At 45.8% G+C, this 27,141-nt stretch overlaps 1 protein-coding gene across 1 annotated transcript in view; it reads left to right on the top strand.

Moving 5' to 3' along the window:
* Nucleotides 1-27,141, top strand: part of LOC311242999 (uncharacterized protein) — a gene marked incomplete at its 3' end in the record, with an annotated part of 137,006 nt that overhangs the window by 107,899 nt on the left and 1,966 nt on the right. Inside the window, exons 11-12 of the mRNA XM_084332061.1 lie at nucleotides 6,023-6,158; nucleotides 19,083-20,497. Of these exons, the coding sequence (XP_084188187.1) occupies nucleotides 6,023-6,158; nucleotides 19,083-20,497 (1,551 nt within the window). The remainder of the gene's footprint in view (nucleotides 1-6,022; nucleotides 6,159-19,082; nucleotides 20,498-27,141) is intronic.

The following is a 27,141-nucleotide window of genomic DNA, read 5'->3' as shown; positions in this document are numbered from 1 at the left end:
ACCAGCCACAGCTACATACTCTGTGCTCCTGTCCTTCAGTTGATGTGCCGATTATCTGGTTAGTCGTCGTTCCAGGGTCAGTTATCGGGTGGTCAGCCGATGAGTCATCTTCCGCCCCCGCTCTCGCAGACTCTAGGGGTGTTTTTCAGTAAAGGAATATAGCATCAGCCAATGGACATATCGATCTACCAGATGGTGATCAAATAACTGGGAAATTCTTTTTGGAATCCAACCGGCCACAGGTAAGAGTGATTTGACATCAATTTCAGCCTGATCGGGCCTTGTTCTCATAGCCATCCACCCGGTCAGCGTATCTTGTTGCAATAACGAATGCCGTTATTGGTAATCATTCAATAATCAGAAACAACTTCCCCCGCCCCCCCCCCCCCCCCCCTTCATGCATGCATGGTGGAACATGATACCGATCATATGCATTTTGATTTTTAACTCTAGCTTGTGTAGGGCCGAAACGCCAATCGATTTAACGTTATTAGCTTAGCGCCCTATAACTAGCGTTGCAGGAATTATACCAGACCATTCCGATATAACGTTCATATTCACGACGCTATACAACGGGAACGTATTGATGAAAAAATTATTTCTTTATGGCATATTGAAGGGAAGTTTTATACTGTCAATTGACAATGACAATGGACACATAGCAATAATATAAAATATAGATTTAGTGCTACAAACAACCTCACGCGCAGTGAAACATTGTAATGAAAAGCTGGCCTCCTAGAGTGGGCCCCCGTCTAATCCCAATGGCCCCGAATGTGTTAACGGATCAGTCTAATTTGGATTTTTAGTCATTACCAGAGATTGTCCCTTTTTTGCCTTTTCTATTTTGCTCCCATCACCCCAATTTAGTTGTTATGCCAATTGCCTTCATGGCCGTTGCGCTGCCCCCTACTGGCGGTCTGCGGAGGGTGTAGTGTAGACTACCACATGCCTCCTCTGATACATGTGGAGTCGCCAGCCGCTTCTTTTCACCTGACAGCGAGGAGTTTCACTGGTAGACCATGACGCATGCGGAGGTTCACACCATCTCTCCCAGATCTCCTCCCGGTCTCACTACAGACCTTTCCCTTAACTCTTGCTGGTACCTTTCTATCGCAGATCACCCCTGTCATCCTTCTCCAACCGCACCATCTGGCCTGCACTCTCTTCTTCACCTCCCTATAACAGCCCTCCCCATTACTTTGGACAGTTGACCCCAAGTACTTAAACTCGTCCACTTTTAGTACCTCTACTCCGAGTCCTTGCATCATCACCACCCCTCAGTCTTCCTTCCCATTCACACACATATACTCTGTCTTGCTTCTGCTCACTTTCATCCCTCTTCTCTCCAGTGCATGCCTCCACTTCTCCAGGTTCTCTTCCACCTGCTCCCTGCTCTCACTACAGATCACAATGTCATCTGCGAACATCATGGTCCACGGTGACTCCTGCCTGACCTCATCTGTCAGCCTGTCCATCACTACTGCAAATAAGAATGGACTGAGGGCTGACCCTTGGTGCAATCCTACCCCGACCTTGAACCCCACTCCCACTGCACACCTCACCACAGTCGCACTGCCCTCATACATGTCTTGTACTACCCTCACAAACTTTTCCGCTACTCCTGACTTTCTCATACAGTACCATACCTCCTCAAGTTTCTTTAATAGTTGTCATACAGAAGTACAGAATACTTTTATACAAAATGCTTCTTACTGTTACGCTCCAGAGACTGTGCTAGACAAGATACGTCTGAAATAAAATAGTATAGCATGTAAATTAGAAGTAAAAAATGAGGTCACAGTGTTCAGTATAGACATATGTACAATGTTCGATGCAGAATAGAAGTAACTGAGTTACCATATAATATACAATATACTATGCAGTGTACTAATATACAATATTATATAGTGCAAAGCAGAAATGGGATGAGGTACAATTTAGGTACAATTTACAGTAAGGTGTACGAGTTGTAGTGCAAATCCTTTACCAATAAATGTAAAGTGTGTTTAGGTGATCTAAAGTGTGGAGAGTGGGTGCTGCAGTGTGTTGTTTGTTTAAAGTGAGTGTGTGCGTGTGGATGTGTGTGCTGTGTGCATTTGATGGTTGTTGTATAGTGTTTATTGTTCGTTGAGCAGCCTGATGGCCTGGGGATAGAAGCTTCTTCTGAGTCTTTCTGTGCTCGCCTTGAGACTCCGGTATCGCTTGCCTGACCGCAGCAGTTCAAAGAGGCAGTTGTTCGGGTGGCTGGAGTCCTTGATGATTCTCTTAGCCTTACCCCTGCACCGCTTGTTGTAAATGTTCTGGAGGGTGGGGAGAAGGTACCCCCTCTCTTGGTACCCTGTCATACGCCTTCTCTAGGTCTACAAAGACGCAATGTAGCTACTTCTGGCCTTCTCTATACTTCTCCATTAACATTCTAAGGGCGAACAATGCATCTGCCGTGCTTTTCCCTGGCATGAACCCACTAATCCTCACCTCTCCTCTTAACCTAGCCTCCACTATCCTTTCCCATAGCTTCATGCTGTGGCTGATCAGCTTTATTCCCCTGTAGTTGCTGCAACTCTGTGCGTCTTAAAAATCGGCACTAGCACACTTTGCCTCCACTCCTCTGGCATTTTCTCATTTTCCAAGATGTTGTTGAACAATCTTGTTAGAAAAACCACTGCCATCTCTCCTAGCCTAGGCATCTCCAGGCCTCCGCTGGTATATCATCTGGGCCGACCGCCTTCCCATTCTTCATCCTCTTCAAAGCTGCCCTCACTTCCTCCTTACTGATCTGTTGCACTTCCTGGTTCACTGCCTCCACACTGTCCGTCCTCCTCTCTCTCATTTTCTTCATTCATCAGCTCTTCAAAGTACTCCTTCCACCTTCTCACCACACTGTCCTCGCTGGTCAGCACCTTGCCCTCCTTATCCTTTATCACCCTGACCTGCTGTATATCCTTCCCTGCCTGGTTCCTCTGCCTATCTATCCGATATAGGTCCTTTTCTCCTTCCTTGGTGTCCAACCACTCATACAGCTCGCTGAATGCTCTTTCCTTCGCCTTTGCCACCTCTCTCTTTGCCTCCCGCCGTCTCTCCATGTATGCATGTCTACTCTCTTCATCCCTCAGTCTGTCCCACTGCTTCTTTGCCAACATCTTCCTCTATACTTTCCTGCACTTCCTCACTCCACCACCAGGTCTCCTTATCTTCCTTCCTTCGTCCTGAAGACACGCCGAATACCTTTTAGCGGTCTCCCTCATCACATCTGCTGTGGCTGCCCAACCAACCGGCAGCTCTTTCCTACCACCCAGCACCTGTCTTATCTTTTCCCTGAACTCCACACAACATTCCTCTTTCTTTAACCATTTAATCTTTGGCTCTACATTTGCATTTAGTCATTTAGCTGACGCTTTTATCCAAAGCGACTTACAAGTTCTGTACGACAAGACAGCAAGAAGGGTACAACTCTATCAGCTGAGTAACAATGTTCATCAAAGTGTTGCGTGTTACAGTGTAGGTTAGTTTATTAGGACAAGTGCATAAGGTTAGTCAGGGTTAGATTATTATAATTTTTTTTTCATTTCAGATAATTGTTGAAGAAGTGAGTCTTTAGTCGACGGCGAAAGATTGGACGGGATTCGGCTGTCCTAACTGGGGTGGGTACTGGTAGTTCATTCCACCATTGTGAGGCAAGGACTGAGAATAGGCGGCTTCTCTTTGATGACCCTCCGGGAGCTTGGATAGGAGTAGGTCTGAGGCCGGAGGTAGGCGGGAGCGGTTCCCTTTGCCGCATGGTATGCTAGGTCGAGGGCCTTGAAGCGGATACGTGCAGCAATGGGGAGCCAGTGCAGGTCCCTAAGAATTGGGGTGACATGGGCCGACTTCGGTAGGTTTGAGATCAGGCGGGCCGCTGCGTTTTGAATGAGTTGAAGAGGCTTGGTGGCAGTGGCCGGGAGGCCAGCTAGCAGTGCGTTGCAGTAGCGGGAGATTACTGTTGATTGGACGAGGAGTTGGGTGGCTTCTTTTGTCAGGAAGGGGCGTATCCTTCTGACGTTGCTCAGGACGAATCTGCAGGTTCTGGTTGTCGCTGCAATGTGAGCAGAGAAGTTCAACTGGTCGTCGAGGACAACACCAAGGTTCTTGGCGGTCGGGGACGAGGTCACAGCTGCATTCTCGACTGTGATGGAGAGGTCGGTCAGGGGGGAGGATTTGGCTGGCAGGTGGAGCAATTCTGTTTTGCTTAGGTTCAGTTTGAGGTGGTTGGTCGTCATCCAGGCGGCGATGTCGGACAGACAGGCCGAGATCCGCTCAGAGACGTGGATATCTGAGGGAAGGAAGGAGAGGAAGAGTTGAGTATCATCGGCATAACAATGATATGAGAAGCCATGAGACGTGATAATGTTACCCAGTGATTTAGTGTAGAGGGAGAAGAGAAGGGGTCCTAGGACCGAGTCCTGGGGGACACCCGTCCGCAGGGGGCGGGTGGCCGACAACTCTCCATGACACTTGGTAGGAGCGGTCGTTGAGGTATGATGTCAGCCATGTCAGCGCAGATCCAGCCACTCCCATTCCTGCGAGGGCCGCGAGGAGGATCTGATGGTTGACTGTGTCGAAGGCTGCAGATAGATCTAGGAGAATCAGGACAGAGGAGAGGCCTTTCGCTTTTGCTAAGTGAAGTGCCTCTGTGACCGCAATGAGGGCAGTTTCTGTGGAGTGGCCAGTCCGGAAGCCAGACTGATTGGGGTCTAGGAGGTCATTCTGTAAGAGATAAGCAGTAAGTTGGTTGGATACAGCACGTTCAAGTTTTTTAGAAAGGAAGGAGAGAAGAGAGACAGGACGATAGTTGGCTATGAAGGTGGGGTTCAGGGTTGGTTTTTTTATGAGGGGCGTGACTCTGGCTTGTTTTAGGGAGGTGGGGACCACCCCCGAGTTGAGTGAGGAGTTGATGGTTGCAGTTAGGAATGGGAGGATGTCCGGTGTTATGGTCTGGAGGAGTGGGGAGGGTAGCTGGTCCAGCTGGCATGTAGTCGGACGGTTCGACGTTACCAGTGTCAGGGTCTCGGCTTCTGTAATGGGAGAGAAAGATGACAGAGTGAAGGATGAGGTTCTCGATTCAGTGTTTGGAATGGGTGGGGGTTGGGAGAAGGAGCTGCGGATGTTCTCCACTTTTTCCTCAAAGAAGATCGCAAAGTCTTCGGCAGAAAAAGATGAGGGAGGAGGGGGTGGAGGGGGGGAGTGAGGAGGGAGGACATGGTAGCATGTAGTTTGCGAAGATTCTTGGCAGAGGCCTCGATCCTATGGTGAAAGAAAGAAGCTTTGGCATTAGCTCTACCTTCCCTCCCTTGGCTTTCTTCCTCTTGGCCTCCACAGTCATCCTACAGACCACCATGCGGTGCTGCCTAGCTACACTCTCACCCGCGGTCACCTTGCAGTCCCTGACCTCTTTGAGATTACCTCTAATGCATAGGACATAGTCCACCTGTGTGCACTTTCCCCCGCTTTTATATGTAATCCTGTGCTCCTCTCTCTTCCTGAAGTATGTGTTCACTACCCCCATACCGTACCACCATCTGAAGCTGAAGCACAAAAAGGCAAACATTTCCTGTGAAGTAGATGCCGTGCTCTGTTATCATATCAACTGTTTCTGGGGGAACAACATTATGAAATCTGAATATGAACAAGTTAATCGTCCGTTGTATTTGTATTACCAATAGAAAACGATCATTAGACATTGGGCTGGGCTCATTTATTCCAAAATCATGAAAAAAGAACCAGTGAACCAGTTTACCTCATATCAATAATGTTTTTCTATTTATTTATTTGCATTCAAATGTGAGTTTGGTATTCAAATTAATATATTTTTATTAAAATGTTATATTGAAATTCATTCTGATGGGTCTAAACAACATACTAGACTATGTGATATATTTCAATTTTCTTTCAAATGTTTCCAGCAACAGAGGGTCACATTGCTGCTGAATTATTCAGGAGAAACTCTGTGTTAAATCCAACATGTGCTCCTTCTGCTGTGTAGGAGGCACAGCGCGAGGCGGAGGGCGTGGCACTGAACCTGGAGCAGAGCAGGAGGAGAGAGAAAGCTCTGGAGGAGGAGGGGAGGAGGCTAGCAGAGGAACGGGCCGACGCCCTACACCTCCTCAAAGAGCTACAGGGTGAGGAGGGACAGGGAGGTCATTACAGTCGGGTTGTAGACGTTGATGTTCTGCCTTGACCCCTATCGTTGACTGCGCCAGTCGAAAAAAAAATTATAACACAAGCTGAGGTCACTGGTGGAAATCTTGCTTACAGTAAAAGTCAAGGGAGCTGTAACGCAGTGTGCAGATTTCCTCTATTCAGGGTTCCCACTCTGGAAGGAAAACCTGGAAATTCTGAGACTATGTAAGAACGCCTATGTAAACCTAGGCTTGTATTTCGTTTGAAACTCGACTGTTGGTAGGATTATGGCAGCGCTGCCCAATTTGTGGCCCTGCGCTCCCTTTGTTTTGGCCGCCATGGCATTTGACAAGCTCATGCTTATTCTCCTTATTTTTAAAGTGCTGTAAAATCCATAACCACAATGACCATAAAACGTACATTTTGTAGGTCACTTGATAAAAACATTCATTAAATGACTAAATGTAAATTTGCGCAGCTAAAAAGTACATAATCTGAGTTGTATGGCAATGTACAGCACAGTGCTACTTCCCCAGTGGCGTTGCGCAATATGTCGGCGCCCCCCCGCAGGTCAGACCATGAGGCCCCGCCCACTCCCCTAAATCAATAATAAAGTGAGAAAATGTTGCTTTATTTTTTCGCCGCGTGGGAGCAAATTCGAGACACATATTCGGTTGCAAAAAGGTGTCCCACGGTCTCATCTATGGCCGTGAATATCTTCACGCAGATCGGAATCACGGCGCGCCCGTGGGACACTTTTCCGTTTCCGCGAGTTTATTCCACGCTTTCGGCTTTCCTTTTCTAAGCATTTTCGGGGCTACATGTGAATGAGTAAAAGTTGCGGGACGCCCAGATGTACCCACGGTAGAAAGCTCGCGTGGAGCCCATAATAGGCTCACTTAAAGGGGAACTATCTTATAAATGACCTTTTCCAGTGTTTAGGGTTATTTTCTAGCTATGTGGACTTATAGTAATAGGATCTATGTCTCTAATTCTCGATTTGGCGCATTCTTCCAATTCTCCTCTCACAATAATGTCCCTCCCTCAAGTGAGTCATCTGAAAATTAGCCTATTCGGGACGTCAGGTGGTGGTGGTGCGTATTTGCATAATAACACCCGCCACCTCTAGCTGCCCGCCGAGCGAGAGCGAGAGAACTGTAAACACTCTGCGTGTCTCCCTCTCCCTCTCGAGGAAATCCACCACCGTGCTGCGCTACAGCCCATGCTCCCGAACCGAGAGAGAGAGAACTGTAAACGCTCTGCGTGTCTCCCTCTCCCTCTCCCTCTCGAGGAAGTCCACCACCGTGCTGCGCTACAGCCCATGCTCCCGAACCGAGAGAGAGAGAACTGTAAACACTCTGCGTGTCTCCCTCTCCCTCTCGAGGAAGTCCACCACCGTGCTGCGCTACAGCCCATGCTCCCGAACCGAGAGAGAGAACTGTAAACACTCTGCGTGTCTCCCTCTCGAGGAAGTCCACCACCGTGCTGCGCTACAGCCCATGCTCCCGAACCGAGAGAGAGAGAACTGTAAACGCTCTGCGTGTCTCCCTCTCCCTCTCGAGGAAGTCCACCACCGTGCTGCGCTACAGCCCATGCTCCCGAACCGAGAGAGAGAGAACTGTAAACACTCTGCGTGTTCTCCCGGCTCCCTCTCCCGGGAGGACACGCAGTGTTTCTCTCTCTCTCTCTCTCTCTCTCTCTCTCTCTCTCTCTCTCTCTCTCTCTCTCTCTCTCTCTCGCTCTCGCTCTCGCTCTCGCGCTCGCTCGCTCGCTCGCTCGCTCTCTGGTAACCTGCCCCATTTCTAAGCCATATAACCCAGGACGTTATACGAACAACATTAAAATCTTTTCTCATGTCAAGAATGATTGTTATAGATGCCAAAAAAAAAAAAAAAAACATCATGTAATGAGGGATGGCGGACCTCTAAAGTTGACCTAAGTTACCGGGAATACCAATTCACTATCTCCTCCAATTTAAGAGAGAATTAAAATGTTTTTGTTGTTTTGTAGGGATATCATCATCATGTAACATAATACCATAGTTCTCTCCGAGTTATCTCAAGAGAATTCAAATGTAGCTGAATCTGAAGGAAAAATACGGGTAGAGGGATATGAGTCAACATAGTTCATGGCCTTCAATTGATGACAAACAAAAAAGGCTTAATTTTCATGGCAGATGCATGATATGTTTTGGGCATGATCTTGGCACCCCAATGAACAACCAAAATGAGTTTCGTCTTTTGTGGCCAATTATTTTAGGAGATAATTACGTTTCACATATTGATCCCAGGTTACCGCGAATACCTATCCTCACAATTCCAGATAAACACTTAAATCTCCTATTTTACTAAAGATTGGTGAGATTTTATTTTTGGAAATCATAACAGCAATAATAAGGGTTAGGTGTAAACCAGAATTACTAGAATGTGTTGTGTTTTGTCTGTTAAAATGAGCAAAAACAAGGAAAGGGTATTCCCAGTAACTTAACAAACAAGTGCAAAAAATACAGTTCTAGAACAAGTATTTTAATTTTTTCTATATTCAAGAAAGTGGAAAGGAACCCAACATTTTCAATTGTCTGCACACAATCGTTGTTTTGTTATTCCAAGATGGCATTTGAACTGAATTTTGGAAAAAACAGGTATTCCTGGTCACCATGCCCCTAGTCAGTCTACACCACCATGCCCCTAGTCAGTCTACACCACCACCATGCCCCTAGTCAGTCTACACCACCACCATGCCCCTAGTCAGTCTACACCAACCTGCGCCTAGTCAGTCTACACCACCACCATGCCCCTAGTCAGTCTACACCACCACCATGCCCCTAGTCAGTATACACCACCATGCCCCTAGTCAGTCTACACCACCATGCCCCTAGTCAGTCTACACCACCATGCCCCTAGTCAGTCTACACCACCACCATGCCCCTAGTCAGTCTACACCAACCTGCCCCTAGTCAGTCTACACCAACCTGCCCCTAGTCCGTCTACACCACCATGCCCCTAGTCAGTCTACACCACCACCATGCCCCTAGTCAGTCTACACCACCACCATGCCCCTAGTCAGTCTACACCACCACCATGCCCCTAGTCAGTCTACACCACCATGCCCCTAGTCAGTCTACACCACCATGCCCCTAGTCAGTCTACACCACCATGCCCCTAGTCAGTCTACACCACCACCATGCCCCTAGTCAGTCTACACCAACCTGCCCCTAGTCCGTCTACACCACCATGCCCCTAGTCAGTCTACACCACCACCATGCCCCTAGTCAGTCTACACCACCACCATGCCCCTAGTCAGTCTACACCACCACCATGCCCCTAGTCAGTCTACACCAACCTGTCCCTAGTCAGTCTACACCACCACCATGCCCCTAGTCAGTCTATACCAACCTGCCCCTAGTCAGTCTACACCACCACCATGCCCCTAGTCAGTCTACACCACCACCATGCCCCTAGTCAGTCTACACCACCATGCCCCTAGTCAGTACACACCACCACCATGCCCCTAGTCAGTCTACACCACCATGCCCCTAGTCAGTCTACACCACCACCATGCCCCTAGTCAGTCTACACCACCATGCCCCTAGTCAGTCTACACCACCACCATGCCCCTAGTCAGTCTACACCACCACCATGCCCCTAGTCAGTCTACACCAACCTGCCCCTAGTCAGTCTACACCACCACCATGCCCCTAGTCAGTCTACACCACCATGCCCCTAGTCAGTCTACACCAACCTGCCCCTAGTCAGTCTACACCACCACCATGCCCCTAGTCAGTCTACACCACCACCATGCCCCTAGTTAGTCTACACCACCATGCCCCTAGTCAGTCTACACCAACCTGCCCCTAGTCAGTCTACACCACCACCATGCCCCTAGTCAGTCTACACCACCACCATGCCCCTAGTCAGTCTACACCACCACAATGCCCCTAGTCAGTCTACACCACCATGCCCCTAGTCAGTCTACACCACCATGCCCCTAGTCAGTCTACACCACCATGCCCCTAGTCAGTCTACACCACCACCATGCCCCTAGTCAGTCTACACCAACCTGCCCCTAGTCCGTCTACACCACCATGCCCCTAGTCAGTCTACACCACCACCATGCCCCTAGTCAGTCTACACCACCACCATGCCCCTAGTCAGTCTACACCACCACCATGCCCCTAGTCAGTCTACACCAACCTGTCCCTAGTCAGTCTACACCACCACCATGCCCCTAGTCAGTCTATACCAACCTGCCCCTAGTCAGTCTACACCACCACCATGCCCCTAGTCAGTCTACACCACCACCATGCCCCTAGTCAGTCTACACCACCATGCCCCTAGTCAGTCTACACCACCACCATGCCCCTAGTCAGTCTACACCACCATGCCCCTAGTCAGTCTACACCACCACCATGCCCCTAGTCAGTCTACACCACCATGCCCCTAGTCAGTCTACACCACCACCATGCCCCTAGTCAGTCTACACCACCACCATGCCCCTAGTCAGTCTACACCAACCTGCCCCTAGTCAGTCTACACCACCACCATGCCCCTAGTCAGTCTACACCACCATGCCCCTAGTCAGTCTACACCAACCTGCCCCTAGTCAGTCTACACCACCACCATGCCCCTAGTCAGTCTACACCACCACCATGCCCCTAGTTAGTCTACACCACCACCATGCCCCTAGTCAGTCTACACCACCACCATGCCCCTAGTCAGTCTACACCAACCTGCCCCTAGTCAGTCTACACCACCACCATGCCCCTAGTCAGTCTACACCACCATGCCCCTAGTCAGTCTACACCAACCTGCCCCTAGTCAGTCTACACCACCACCATGCCCCTAGTCAGTCTACACCACCACCATGCCCCTAGTTAGTCTACACCACCATGCCCCTAGTCAGTCTACACCAACCTGCCCCTAGTCAGTCTACACCACCATGCCCCTAGTCAGTCTACACCACCATGCCCCTAGTCAGTCTACACCACCACCATGCCCATAGTCAGTCTACACCACCATGCCCCTAGTCAGTATACACCACCATGCCCCTAGTCAGTCTACTCCAACCTGCCCCTAGTCAGTCTACACCACCACCATGCCCCTAGTCAGTCTACACCACCACCATGCCCCTAGTCAGTCTTCACCACCATGCCCCTAGTCAGTCTACACCACCACCATGCCCCTAGTCAGTCTACACCACCATCATGCCCCTAGTCAGTCTACACCACCACCATGCTCCTAGTCAGTCTACATCACCACCATGCCCCTAGTCAGTCTACACCACCATGCCACCATTCTATTATATATGCTAGCCTACCCCTGATAATATTAATACATTTAATTAATGTGTTGGCTTGTAGCTAACGGCCTGGGCCTCCATGTTGTGTTGTTAGCTTGTAGCTAACGGCCTGGGCCTCCATGATGTGTTGTTAGCTTGTAGCTTGTAGCTAACGGCCTGGGCCTCCATGATGTGTTAGCTTCAATTAATTAATTACCGGAATACATATAAGTTACCGTGAATACCTATATGGTAATAGTATTCCTGGTAACCTCTCCTTTTCACAAGTCACCGGAATACATATCAATATCTAAAGTTACCGTGAATACCTATCAGGTTACGGGAATACCTATTTAGGTAACCAAGAATACCTAGGCATGGTATTCCTGGTACCTAAAGGTATTCTCGGTTACCTATAGGTTACGGGAATACCTTTCTCCAGTTACCGGGAATGCTTTACAGATACCTCTCTCTCTCTCTCTCTCTCTCTCTCTCTCTCTCTCTCTCTCTCTCTCTCTCTCTCTCTCTCGACTGACTGTCACTCTCTCTCTCTCTCTCTCGACTGACTGTCACTCTCTCTCTCTCTCTCTCGACTGACTGTCACTCTCTCTCTCTCTCTCGACTGACTGTCACTCTCTCTCTGTCACTCAAAGTGCTTATGGGCGGAGCCAGGCCATAACAGCCTGATTTCTTGTGGCTGAAAAATGATGGTTTTGAGTACTTGATTAGAAATATAAACCAATGCATTTTTTGGAAAAAAAAACGTACAGATGTCTTCAATAGACTCACAGGAATTGTGTAAAGTTGCCCAAATAGTGCTAGGAATAGTAAAATAGTTCCCCTTTAATACAGCGTTTTTAAAACCATGCGAAATTTTCAGGGTCGCGAGCCGACCTTTTCCCCTCGTTTTCGATGATGGAAGTGATTTAGGAAAAGCTTCGGCACGCATAGCTGTCAACATCTCGATTTGAAAAAAAGTGCAGGTTTTAGCCACGCCCCTTCTCCTGGCCCCGCCCCCTCCCACCCGGCCCCGCCCCCTCCCAATGGAGCTGCCTCGTCGCTGCTGGTCAAAACCGGTATTATTTTGTTTTCCTACTGTGTAGAGTGTAAATGCTATAAAAATACAGTAAATTACCTTTTATCAAAATATTAACCATTAAATAAAGGTTGTAATCTGTAAATGCATTTGATTTTACTGTAATTTGACAGTACCGTACTTTTCGCACTATAAGCCGCACCTGACTATAAGCCGCAGCAGCTAAATTGAATGATGTGTACATATATAAGCCGCACTGGACTATAAGCCGCAGGTGTTTTAATGTTTAATTACCATATGTTATTGGTAATATGTTATACGCTATTCTTGTGTGTTAACACCTCGCTAAGTGCACCCGCACAGACCACACCCAGCTTCTCGTTTGTAGTCTTTCCACCAGCATTGGGACACAATACTGTCGGACAAATAACAAGAATTAACTCATTTACAAGTTGTATTAAGTTGAGCAAATAAGGGAACAGATAAATAACATATTTCATATTTATTGAAATCTTACAATTCATACATAAATGTTATGATGAATTGAAAATGGGGGAAGAAGTCCTTCTCTGGTCTGCATCCCCTTAACAATTGTGTATTGCACAATACTGTATTGTACCCATCTGTTAAAGTTAGCAATCAATCAATGTATTACCAGTGTCTTTATACCTTCATCACTGTAGGCTACATATTAATACGACAACTCAAGAAGAATCAAGAGGTTTATTTGTCACATACAGTGAAATGCAGGTGGTCACGCCCGCATTGATTGTGCAAAATGCAAAAACATATAGGTAACAGGATATGCATGATAAAAAAAGACATGCCATGTTCCTGAAAAAGCTATAAAAAATACCTATGGTCATTAATTTAGCAGTGGGAAATGGGAATATCATTTTTGGAACAGTGTGTGTGTCTATTATGTCTGTGTAGTATGTCTGTATTGAGCCGTACTGTATTGTACCCATTCTGCAATCTGTTAAATAAAGTTTTCATTCATTCTACAGAGAAAAATGAGATAGAAAAAAAGCCAATGCGATTTTGTGTTTTTCCTCAATATATCTGCAATGCCTGCGAGTTACCAGTAACTGTATTTGTCATACCATGACAATTCACGACAACTTTTAAAACAGATCAATTTATTTATATGTATAAATCGCATTCAGGAAATTGGGCGTCAGTGAAGGCATGCTATCCGTGGAGGAATGGGAGGAGGGGACAGTGGAGGCGCAGAGGCGCAAACGGCTGTTAGTGTTCACCAACCAAAACATTTACACATTCCTGCATTTGTATTGTTTTATCCACAGAAGATTTGCAAACATTTTGTTCCAGAGACAAAAGCCACAGAGTGGGCAATCAAGAGACACTGGCTAAGTTGATTTGACACGCTCGGTCCGCGGCCGCCTCGGTGCATGAGTCTACTCTCTCCCCTGAGCTCTGAGCTTTATCCGCGTCGCTGTCTTCTTCTGGTCGCAACGGTCTGACTTCCTGTGATAACGGTCTAATCTACACTGCTGCCACCTGTCGTCACGGAGGAGAATTGCACCCATTTTGTAAAAAAAAGAAAATAATAATAATAAGTACAAAATACGTACCAAGCCGTGAAGAGGCCGTGCAGAGGGTCGAAAAAACAGGAGAATCCCGGTAAAACCGTGAGAGTTGACAGCTATGTCGGCACGCCGAGAGGTACCCGTGGATTTAATCTCGGGGAGCACTCGCGAACCATGTACTAAAAAATAAGATAAGTGATATAATAATAATAATAATAACAACAACACTCTCGTTCACTAGAGGAGACCACTGCCCAACTCCGCGCTCTCACGCTCAGCTCTGCGGAGCGACACAAACAATGTAACCGTTTTGATGCATACATGTAACCTGTAGTAGCATACTGGTTATGGCGAATAAAACGTTCTATTCTTCTAACCTGTCTGCGGCTGTAGCGTGGCTGGGGGCCTGGCTGGGCTGTGGACGCGGCGCGGCGGCCGGCCTGGGTGGGGAGCTTAGTGCCGATGCATTCTTCAGTAACGTTAGAGTCAGTATACCTTTGCTGCCTGCTGGAACAATGATGTTCTTTTTCGTAGCTTTGCCGTCTCCTGTTCGGCTTTCTCTCTCATCTTGTTTTTCTAAGCACCGCCGCTTGCTTGGATATTTGCGGCATTTTTACCGGCGCCTTCCCGCTGTGTTTTGAACGCTGCCAATGAACATTAGTTATCAGCCTAGCCCTATCGCAGGTGAGCAAATCATAGCAGGGAGGGGGGGGCCCCGCCCTCTGCGCGAGATGCATCCAGCTGCAGCCCCGCATACCATACTGGGCTCCACTGTCTGCGCCCTGTTTGCGCGTGGAAATCTGAGAGGATAGTCTACAGTGGGGGCGGGGCCCCCTAAGCTCCCGGGCCCCCCCGCACCGCGGGGGTGGCGGGGGCCTCCGCTACGTCACTGTACTTCCCTATAGGCAGGTGTAGTCTGACGTCACTTTGGACCGCCCGCGCAGTCCACCCGTTTAGGGATTTATCATTGGGAAAAGGGATTATCGGCTATTGTAATAATTATGCCTTATGAACATTGGCAAGCTTTCCATTTTTGCACAATGAGTTCCCTTCTATCACTAACATTATTGTTTAAGCATTTTTGGTTGAAAAAAAAAATTACGTAATTATTTGACGATTAATTGCGAATATTTTCATGTTGAGCTATAGATTGTGGATGAAAGGTACACCATGCAAATGTTCATGCTTTATTTGTTTTAAAGGGGAACTATCTTACTATTTCTTTCACTATTTGGGCAATTTTACACAATTCCTGTGAGTATGGAACACATCTGTAATAAATAAATGCATTGTTTTGTATTTCTAATCAAGTACTCTAGAGCAGCATTTTCTGCACTTCCAGATTCCAAGCTGTTTTTGGCTGGGCTCCGCCCATACTCTCAGTGCGCTTTGAGTGACGGTCACCCACAGTCTTCACTGGCAGACAGAGAGAGAGAGATAGAGAGGGAGACTACGGTAATTAACTTAGCCACGGGACAATGCATTGGTTGTTTCAAATGACGATATATACCCCCGTGAATATTATTGCAAGGATTGGAATACGCGCAGGAGTGTGCGCTATGATATTTTGCAACAGGTTGACGTGACGCGAGTGCTGATATAGAGAGAGAGAGAGAGCGAGAGAAGGAGAAGGAGAGGAGAGATGCTCCGAGACCGCGCGCGCGTGTGTTTCCCCCCACACACGCAGTCGGGAGTGTGTGTAAATGCTCTGAGACGAGTTGCACCGTATGAGAGCCTCTCTCTCCCTCTCTCTATCTGTCCGTCTCTCGCTCGCTCGTTCTCTCTCTCGCTCTCTATCAGCACTCGCGTCACGTCAACCTGTTTGAGGAAGTGTCAGTGACAGGGAAACCGCTTTCGCATTATTTCCACTTGCTCCATTGTTGAGCGAATTGTTGATTGTGGGCGGTGGCTACAACCACAGAGGGCGCTGAGATATGCAGATCAGCGCCTTGCTACGTAGGATAGCGAGTCAATTCTGAATGGCTTGGTTCAGTAGGGGAGGTTCTTGTCTGAGCTGAACTGAAGAAACGGGAGTAGCTAGACAGTGTTGGTACAACCCCACATTGCTAGAAAACAATGCAAACCACAGGAAAAGGCCATTTATAAGATAGTTCCCCTTTAAACGAGACTATTTAGAAATGGGCAATGGGGAAATACATTGCGATTTCAAGCGAGGTGGACCGGCCGGAAACAACAATGACGTAACCACTACACCTCCCTATTTGATTACGTACGTCATTTAGGAGGAATTGTTGGCACACAGGAGTTGTTGCTAACAACAAGAGGAGGCCAGATGACCTTACTGTACAGTTAGCAGTGCTGGGTGTAGCACTATAGCAGTCACCTTTAATGAACCCGAGACACTTCATAATGAACCCTGCATCATTAAAAACTGGAGGAATAAAACTGGGGTTAAATGTGTCTATACTAGGCTTAATGGTAAATTATATGACCGCTGTCCTGGATTGGTATACTGGGCAAGACTAGATATATCCTGAATCAGAAAACTCTATATACATTATATTGCACACTCATTGTACCATATCTATCATATTGTTTTGAAACTTGGGGAAATACTTACAAAAGATATGCACACTGCAAAAAAGAGCCATACAGATAGTACATCACGGTAGATATTTAGATCACACAAATAGTCTGTAAAGAGTCAAACATTAAAATTCATGGACTTAATCAAATTCAAATCTGCACAAATTTTGTTTCTGGCAATAAACAAATGACTATACAACATTCAAAAAATGTTCATGGCTAGAGTGTTTATAATTTTAGAGGGACATTAGTTTTTTACGTACAACTCTTAAAAGTATGTGCATTGCAGTTTGTCGGGTATCACTCTGGAATGGTCTGGAGGTGAGTATAAAATTAAGCAATAATATCAATCAATTTAAAGGTAGCTATAAACAAGTGAGGAGAGAGAGGAGCTTGAGCAGTAATGTTTTTTTTATACTTCCCCCTGTTCCTTCTCGAACACTTATTGTATGGAAATAGTCTTTGACTATTTACCTTTTTGTTCGAGACAAATAAAAATCAAATCAAATAAAGAAATCTAATTGTCAAGAATGTCAAGACCGATGTCCTGGAAAGGTCCTAGAAAATTATTTCTCAAAAAGAGTGGGAACCCTGTCTACTGTCTTACAGTCTTCTATTTTTCTATTTCTTATCTAACAAAGGTTGTCTTCCTCTACTACAAGGAGCAGGGCATTTGAGGTCAAGTGAAAGATTGGGTGTGTGCTCCATCACTTCCCCCTCGCTACAAAAAGGCTCCCACCTTGCTGCAGCCCCCTACTGGTGGTTGATGATACTAACTACACGCTTACTAGTCAAGATTTCAAACTATTTCAATAACCAAGCTGTTTATAAAAGAAATTCAGCATCTCCCCACAGCTGCCGTAGCAACAAGCCAGAGCAGAAAAGACGCACGTTGAGCCATGGAAACAGCGCATGTCACTTAAAAAAACCTGCTATTAACATGTTATTGTACGAAGTTTGGGGAGTCTATGTGACAAGCCTGTCTGATGTTTTTGTCGGCTACAACAAATAAGTTATGGGGAAACTCTGTTAATAAAAAATACTGTTATTTGCTTCTCCCTTCTCCTTGACAGACAATATATGAGCCTTTTTCTTTTTAATTACCATTATTATAATATAATATAAAGTTTAATAGACTAGATTAAAAATCACTTGGTTACTTTCTAGCCCCGTTTCAAACTGAGCGATAGACGTTAAATAAAAATTATAATATTATAATATTATTATATTATAATTATATAATTATATTATAATATTATAATTTTTATTTAACGTCTGAGCTCAGTTTGAAACGGGGCTAGAAAGTAACCAAGTGCTTTTTAATCTAGTACTGTACCTAAACGTCTAATCTGTATTGTCGCCAAACGGTGAACGCTATGCCTGATGTGTGGCCAGCAGTCTACCCACTGAAATCTAACCCACACATCAGACAAAAAGCAGTGCCACGTTGTCATCTTTTGCCTAGAGGTCGCTCTATCCAAGGGGATAAATAAAGGAATATCTTATCTTACCTTTAACCCTTTCACTACCACACTACAGACGGTGGTAGTGAAAGGGTTAACCTTCTGTATTGTCGCAGTGAAAGGGTTAACCATTTGGTAGTGTGGTAGTGAAAGGGTTAAGGACAATTTGGAGGAACAATAAACCTTAAGAAGCTCCATATATGAATTAGATAAAATTGTCGATTTGAACTTGTGGTACAATTTAGAGTTATTTTGTGTTTTATTGTTGGGGACTTTATACTATTACTCAATAAAACGTGCAAAGCTAATATCTGACATTTTACCACACAACACTACTATTCTCTAAGGCTATTTCTGCTTTTTTACTGAAGAGGACTTTTACCACTATTCTGTATGGGTATGGGTATTTCACTTTTTACTGAAGAGGACTTTTACCACTATTCTGTATGGGTATTTCACTTTTTACTGAAGAAGACTTTTACCAGTACTATCGTCTACTTTTTATTTTACTTAAATATCCCCTCCACTGAAAAACATGTTTTGTTTTATGGTTAAGTCCTCTTGGAGACAGAGTTTGATTACAGATTGTTATTTGTGCAGAACATATAACCAGAGCACACTGTTCATATTCTTCCTCTGGAGAGGGAGAGCTTCTCTGTCCTTCCCTGAAATCTGAGAAGAATGTGTCACTAAGGTAGAACCTATCATTGTCCAATATGTAGTAACTGTTAGTTGACACTTTTAGTTTCAGCATACACAGAAAGCTGAGTAGGTATTTACATGTCATGAAAGAATATAAGCTGCTGACTTCCTGGTAAATATCAATGGGTGCTTGTTGCCAATTATCATTTTCCTAGATCCTTGCATTTTCAATGACGATAAAGGTGTAGAGATGCTGCTAAGCCATATTGAACAATTTGGTGTAGAAACCATAGTCATACAAATTGTGATTCAATATAGAACATTTTAGAATGTTTTAAAGTACATCTGGAGGGGAGATTTACCATTGGCCTGTAAAATAATGATTTTGGTTTCTCCTCCTAACTTCAGACCAGAAGGCAGCCCCTGGCTCCTCCCTACCTGCTGTGCAGTTCAGTGGTCAAAACTTGGCCCCCCTCCCTCCTTCCTCTCACCAGCCTAGACCCTCAGCCCACACCAAGAGGCCCACTGCCGCCACCACCACCACCGGCCATACTGAGCGGGGGAGGGAGGAAGAAGGAGAGCAGGGAAGAGGACAGATTATGCCAAAGTACCCAGTAGACAGAGAGCCGGGCGAAGGCATCGACTCGGAGCACATCACCGCCTTTGGTTCCCCAGACTCCGAACACTCACGGAGGGGAGGACAGAGTGGGACAGGTCGGCAGGAGGAGGAGGAGGAGAGGAAGAATAGAATTGAAGGAGATGACACAGCGGTATATGACAGCTCGACATCAGAGATGCACCCCATACTTGACAAGGCTCTCTCTCGCGCCTCTCAGTCCACTGCTTGTTGTGATGGCGAGACTCCACCTGGGCAGATGGCTTCTCCGGGGCCCAAGCCATCTGCGGCCCTGGGGGACCTGCAGAGGGAGAATGACGCACTGCGCACTGAGCTCCGGGACACCCGTGAGGAGCTCCAGAAACGCCTGGAGGACCTGGAGAGCCAGCGTCGGGCTGAGGCAGAGGCCAGAGCCTGCCTCAAACAGCTCAGCCGCAAACATGCCAGCCAGGCCGGGGAGAGGAAAGAACAGGAGTGTGAGAGGAGGAAAGAACGAGAGGAGGACCGGGCAAGGAGGGCAGAGCTGGAGCAAGAGAAGGCCGAGACGGAGAGGTTGAGGAAAGCTCTGGACTCCCTGAAGGTGGGGGTGAAAAGGGAGGAGGAGAGAGGATGCGGAGAGAGAGGACTGGAGGAAAAAGCAATGGAGGACAGAGAGAATGAGTTGATGGAGCTGAATATGCAGCTAAAGAAACAGTTGTCTGAAGTGAAGGCTCAGCTTGCTCTAGAACGAGAAGAAAGGGAGAGAACGAAAAGCGAAGGGAATGACCTGAGCCTCAAATTTGCGGAACTCGAGGCAGAGTTGGAGGAGCTTAGGAATCGCGGGCAGAAAGAGAAGAACATTCTGGATGCCAGCAGCCCCCTGACGTACCTGAGTCTCCATGACGATGACGACGACAACCTCAAAAAGCTCCTTCCCTCACCCGAAAAGCACCGCCTCTTTTGCCAGTCCGCCAATCGGCGCAACGTGGCTGTCTTCCAGGCGACAGAAACTCTCATCCAGGAAGAAGGAACTGTGAAGGTTCTGGAAACGTCACATGGAGTGGCTCTTCCCTCGGAGCAGGGAGGGCCCTCCCTAGACCTCCAGAAGACTGACGCCGCCACCTGCTGTGACCTGGCCATGGAGGTGGAACGTCTGCGTGGGGAAAACGCCAAGGAAGCTGGGCGTTCCAGGCAGCATCAGGCTAAACTGGAGGCCCTGCAGAGCCAGGCAAGTTGAGATCCGATGACATGTTTGGAGTGTCTGTGAAAAGTATTTACGGTGTTAAGTGTAACAATGCATGTTGCCTCAGAATCTAGTTTATTGTCACGTCCCCAATCCTTGTACAGTATTTAGAAATTATTTTGTTTCTTGGCTCCCCTGCCTAGCAGCAGCATCAACACACAACACAGAATTAGCAGCGTAGCAATAACCCAAAAAAATAGCATCAATTTACAATACAAGTGTAGTGTGTGCAACAGTAGCTTAGAATCAATATTTTTTTTCAATATTTTATATTGATTACTTTCTTAGGTCACAGTCCAGTTGTTGGCCGTTAGTGTTATTTGTTCATGAGTCTGACTGCCTGGGGGAAACTGTCCTGGAGTCTGCTGGGCGGCAGCAGCTGAAACAGTTTGTGGTTAGGGTTCACGCATCAGACTCAGTGCGCACACATCAAGGAGGCAAAAAGGAACATAATCCTGGTCAGAACAATGGGGCAGACTACAATATAATATATACCGGTAAGTGGTTTTAGAGCGTGGTCTAGGGTAATTCCCAAAAGGCTACGTAATAGCCTTTAGCGTGTATTCTACTAAAAGCGTTCTAGTTTCTTCCCTGGACTAGCTACTGTTCTCAAATCAAGTCTAGATTATCGGTATTATGTTTCATCATGAATGCGTGAAAGGGGGGGGTGGGGGTTCGTTTTTTGATGCTCTGCCTCTGATCGTCACCAACATAATACGTTACACACACAAATTACACGCACACGCTCCGATCGCAATGAAGGAATTTTTGGATCAACGCAAGATTGATACCATATTTGCTTCCGGCTTGGCCGGCCGTCATACTGGCTCGATTGGCAGAGTCAGCGGGAGGGAAGCCGGTGGGTGGGTCTGGGTCGTTGTGGACAGCGACTCCTACAGTTTGGTCTGGGCACCTGCACAGCGAGGAAAGGATCTAAGAGAGGTAGTGTGACCTTCCACACGTTACACTCTCTCAGTGAGAGTCCGCGCTGCCAGGTGAAAAGAAGTGGTGGGCTGGGTACACATGTGTCGGAGGAAGCATGTGATAGTCTCCGCCCTCCCAGACCGACGGTAGGGGGTAGAGTGCGCAACGACCAGGAAGGGGATTGGGAATTGGCATAACAACTAACATTGGGAGGGGAGAAAAACGGAAAAAGAAGGGGGAAAAAGATAATAATAAAAAGAAAAGAAAATATTGATACCATATAGCCCTTACCTTGACTAGGATCTGCCCCAAAAAGAATATTCCAATTATCTGATCGCCATTCCAAGTATTGATGTCGATCGTGTTGCCAACATAATCCACAAAAGAACATGAACCCGGGAGCGCTTGATTCTCCTCAATGCATGCGTTATAACTAGTGCTGTCAATCGATTAAAATATTTAATCTGATTAATCGCATGATTGTCCATAGTTAACTCGTGATTAATCTCAAATTAATCGCATTTTTTTTTAAATATATATTTTTTTATCTACCTTAAACTGCTCTTTTTCAAGTTCCAAGTTTTAATACTCTTATCAACATGAGTCAACAAATGCTTGCTTTATGCAGCCATTTAACACGAAAGGATGACCCTCATGCATTGCAAATTTGCATCAAATTCAAAACAGAGTGATGCACAAAATAACTTAAAAGAAAATAATAATTTAAAACGATGAATAAAGTGTGCATGAAATAATAGGGGAAAGAAAATGTTAGGAACTTGTTACATTCACCCACACAAGGGCTGAGGACTCAGACTTCCGCCCCCCTTCTCTCACACACCCAGCTCTCTTTCTCTCTTGCCCCTTCCTCATCTCTCTCACCCCTCTCTCTCTCACTCACTCACTCACTCACTCACTCACTCACTCACTCACTCACTCACTCACTCACTCACTCACTCACACACTCACACACTCACACACTCTCTCTCACTCACACACACTTTGAGTCAGAAACAAACATAGTATCAATGAGAGTATCAATAATACACCTGAGTGAAGTCTAGTAAAAGTTACCGTAATTTTCGGACTATAAGGCGCACCTGAATATAAGCCACAGCAGCTAAATTGAATGATGTGTACATATATAAGCCGCACTGGACTATAAGCCGCATGTGTTTTAATGTTTAATTACCATATGTAAGGGTAAGCTTTTCCTGCTGGAGCCCGCCGCTTAAAGTTGGGGGGAGCGGACCGGCCATAGAGCCCATAGAGTTAAAGGTGGTGGACTGTAACCTGTAAAATCCATAGATTTAGGAGGTCCCCTAGTGGCCATTAGCTGTAAAAATCCATAGATTAGCCGCACCGTTATATAAGCCGCAGGGTCGAAAAATGGGGAAGCTTATAGTCCGAAAATTCCGGTAGTTAATCGTGAGTTAAAAAAAATAGTGGCGTTAATAGAATCGGGCGTTAACGCGTTAATACCGCGTTAACTTTGACAGCCTTAGTTATAACAGCTTGTCCTGCCCGACAAGGAAGTCTCCGCCCGGAGACTTTAGATCGACACACACGCCAAGCCACATAGTTTCAAAGGAAGTGCAATAGCGGCCGCAAGGTGGCAGGCGGCGGTATTGGACTTTTGCGATTCCAGACCCATTCCCAATGATAACACAGGGCTCCCTGGATGGATTATAAATGGAAATATCGAATAAAAGAAATAACGATCCAGAAACGTGTTAACACGTGATTGGCACTCAACGGTTGCGTGTCAGAAACGTGTTTATCAGTGAATGGCACTGAAAGTGTTAAAGGTGCTATAGATACAGTTTTTATGTAGAGTAACCATTTGTTACTTGAGCTTTTAGAAAGATGCAGAATAAAAGTGTTGCTTCTCCCCCCAAAAAGTGTTGATTTAATGAATTTATAATAAAAAATTCTTTGGCGGGTCCAGAATGGATTTTGTGTGCATGTATCCCCTCCATACATGCTGGTGCTCTAGTGCGACATCTAGTGGCTGAATGTTATCTATTAGGGGTGTAACAGTACACAAAAACCACGGTACGGTACGTACAGGGCTTGACGTTGACACCTGCCCACCTGCCCAGGGCTAGTGAAAATGCTGAGTGGCTAGTGACTTTGGAAAACCACTAGCCACAGTGGCTAGTGAGCCAAAAAGTTAACGTCAAGCCCTGCATAGGTGTGTCAATGATAATGTTCACGGCGTTTGGAGCAATAATATAATTGCTAGGTTCAACACAGCCAAGGCATAGGTGTGTCAATGATAATGTTCACGGCGTTTGGAGCAACAATGTAATTGCTAGGTTCAACACAACTCTTCCACATCTACACCCTCCATCTTGTCCCAGTCAGCCGTTGCCCCAACTGGAGCTCTTTTTGCGGCTGAGTCACTGGTCGCAGGCAGTAGTAAACAATGGAGTCAACAGTCAGAAGCACAGTTGTACAGTTGGCGTGTAGCAGTATGATTACAATTATACTGTCCCCAGCAGGGGTTAGTGAAGAAGAAATGACCTATATTTATTACTTTTTCGGTGGGGGCGCAAGTGCAGGGATTTTTGGCTAGTGCAAATGCTGAGTGGCTAGTGACTTTGGAATACCACTAGCCACAGTGGCTAGTGAGCCAAAAAGTTAACGTCAAGCCCTGGGTACGTACCTCGGTTTTGCAGTCAAGGTTCGGTATGGGTTTTCGGTACAGTGGGGGAAAGTTTGGCTTTCCATGTTCCACTCAGGGGTGATGTAGTTAAGCATTACATCACGCGCAGGAGTGGTTTGTGAACAATAAACCATGCCTAGGGGTGGTCGTTAGGCCCGAGGCGCAGCCGAGGGTCGTTAGACCCCCCTAGGCATGGTTTATTGTTCACAAACCACTCCTGCAAGTGGTGTAAAGCTTTTATACAACTGCCAGATTCATCCAACCTTATTTCTATACAATAAACACACATTAATCGAAGATTTATTGAAAAAACCATCCGCCAGAAAAAGTAGTTCCCACAACTACAAAAAAGACAAGTTGCCTCCATGTGGAAGCAGCTTGAAGTGCATCCAACCAAACTAACACATCCAACTGTGTATTATTGGAATGATTGAGAGAAGTTGCCTCATGTGGAAGCAGCTTGAAGTGCATCCAACCAACTAACACATCCAACTGTGTATTATTGGAATGATTGATTGAACATTTTATTACCAGATGCAGAATGGGTACAATACAGTACGGCTCAATACACACAATTGTTAAGGGAATGCAGACCTACTTTCCATAGAACTTCATTCTTAGATGCTTCTATATAAAGTAGGTAAAACAAATTAAAAAGTCTTCTTTGCCCTATAGGAAAAAAACGTTTTCTTCGCCCTATTCTTTTATTTATTTTTTTAAACCTACTGTAGAGGGCCTAAACTTAACCAGTTGGAAACCAAGCGTACAGTAATAAAATTAGCAATCAATCAATCAACTCAATAGGCCATGCTCACTTAGAACAGCGCAGCACCCAGCTCTCTGACTATCCCCCGCGTTGCAGGCAGAGTGTGTGTGTGTGTGTGCGTGCGTGCGTGTGTGTGTGTGTGTGTGTGTGTGTATGTGTGTGGGGGGGGTGTGTGGCGGTGGGTGGAGACTAGAGTGAGCGCTGACAGTCGAAAGGAAAAAGAAATTGAAAAAAAAATCCATCAATCAATCCGCGATTTTTCTTTTGTTACAGAATGATTCAAGACCCATCAATTACATCATCCAACATTGTTTAAACGACTAAGACATTCGCTGTGACAGAATCGCTTGATATTTAGTCGTTTAGTCGCCATCAACATATCCATTTGTAAAGATTATTGGCCACCTTCTTGTGATCCGGCGGAGTGATGTGATGTGGGTCGGTTGTGGGCGGGTCCTGGGCCAGCAGCGTGGAATTGTTGCCAATAAAGACGTGTAAAATGACTGTTTCAGCCAATCAGAATCGAGAAATTTGCATGCCGTTGTATAATGTGCAGTAACAAATTGTACTTGTAGGGCTTTCAACGAATATTCTATATTGAAATTAATAATCGACTTGTAAAAAGAAAAATAATTATAATTATATTAAATTGTGAAAGGGGAAAGCCGCGGCTTATAGTCCGAAAAGTACGGTATATATATATATTGCATTTGTTAGCCATTTGCTAGCATCTAAACAATCAATCAATGCCAAATCTAGATATGCAAAAGACTCACGCTCACAGCCATGTTAATTTAGCTAAATGACATCCAGCTGTTTTAGTTTGAAACTACCTTTAGTCAGGAGGGTGCCATGGTTTCACCATAGAGCTCAATTATATTTTTTGTCGGGAGTGCCATGGTTTCTCCATATAGCTCCATTATATTGTTTTGTCAGGGGAGTGCCATGGTTTCTCCATAGAGCTCCATTATATTGTTTTGTCAGGGGAGTGCCATGGTTTCTCCATAGAGCTCCATTATATTTTTAGTCAGGAGCGCCATGGTTTCTCCATAGAGCTCATTATATTTTTAGTCAGGAGTGCCATGGTTTCTCCATAGAGCTCATTATATTTTTAGTCAGGAGTGCCATGGTTTCGCCATAGAGCTCCATTATATTTTGTCAGGGGAGTGCCATGGTTTCTCCATAGAGCTCCATTATACAGGCATTAAAGCGTTCCGTCTTGAGACGGATTTCCGTCTATTTGATTATATGTATATAATATTTTAATTGATATTAATTAATATTTTTTTTTATATAAAGTTTGCCAATAGGGATGTTTCAGTAGTATTGGCACTGGTAGTAGTCGTAATAGTAATCCAGTCTATTTTTTTTTCTTCTAAAAAATAAACTAGTTCAACACAGGCAACCACTTTTGCTTAATTTCTTTGATGGCTCTAGTGTCTAGTCGATTTTGTGTTTTGAGCACAAAGATCATCATAGATCTAGCCTCTTAATTTTGCTCTCAAAGTGCACCAGATTGATGCATTTAACTTTAAAACGTAAAAAAAATCTGAGGGGGCATGCCCCCGGACCCCTCTGAAGGGGCAGAGGTTCACCCACCACCACAGTCTCACTAAATCCTGTGGGAAACACTGAGGATTCACATTTTTTTACGGCTGTGGGTAGGGCGTTCCACATTGTTGTGGCATAATTGCGAAACGTGTTTAGTCCCTCGTTTGTATGATAACAAGCCTTTTAGTTCATGGTTCAAAGTAATGGGAAAAGGGTGCTAGCTCGCCATCAATCAGAAGCTAGCCGCAAGACTTGCATTCACGCTCTCCAGCACACAGCCTCCCTGCCTGGCACAACAACCACAACAGTAGGGTCTATAGCAGACCTGGGCATTGTACGGCCCGCGGGCCGGATGCGGCCCGCGGGATGATTCTGACCGGCCGGCGAAAGATTACATGATGATGATTTTTTTTCTTTTCTTTTTTTTTATTATTTTTTTTTGCAATTATTATTATTTTTTTTTGCAATTAATTTCAAGGCAACTAGGCAGCAACAATCTCAAACACATGAAAACCCTGAAAGAAGTCAAACCATCAGCTGATCACCGGCACAGGTACTCATCCATGTTGGGAGCACTGCATGATGAATTTTCAAGGCGTTTTCAAGATTTCAAAAAGGTTGAGGATGAAATGCAGCTGGTTTCCTCTCCCTTTACCTGCAGTGTTGATAGTTGTTCAGCTTGAACTCATTGACCTGCAGTCTGATTCATTACTGAAAGAG

The sequence above is a fragment of the Notolepis coatsorum genome (genome assembly GCF_963971535.1).
Source record: "Notolepis coatsorum genome assembly, chromosome: 16".
Lineage (NCBI taxonomy): Eukaryota > Metazoa > Chordata > Actinopteri > Aulopiformes > Paralepididae > Notolepis > Notolepis coatsorum.
This window is presented reverse-complemented; position numbering and strand designations above follow the sequence as displayed.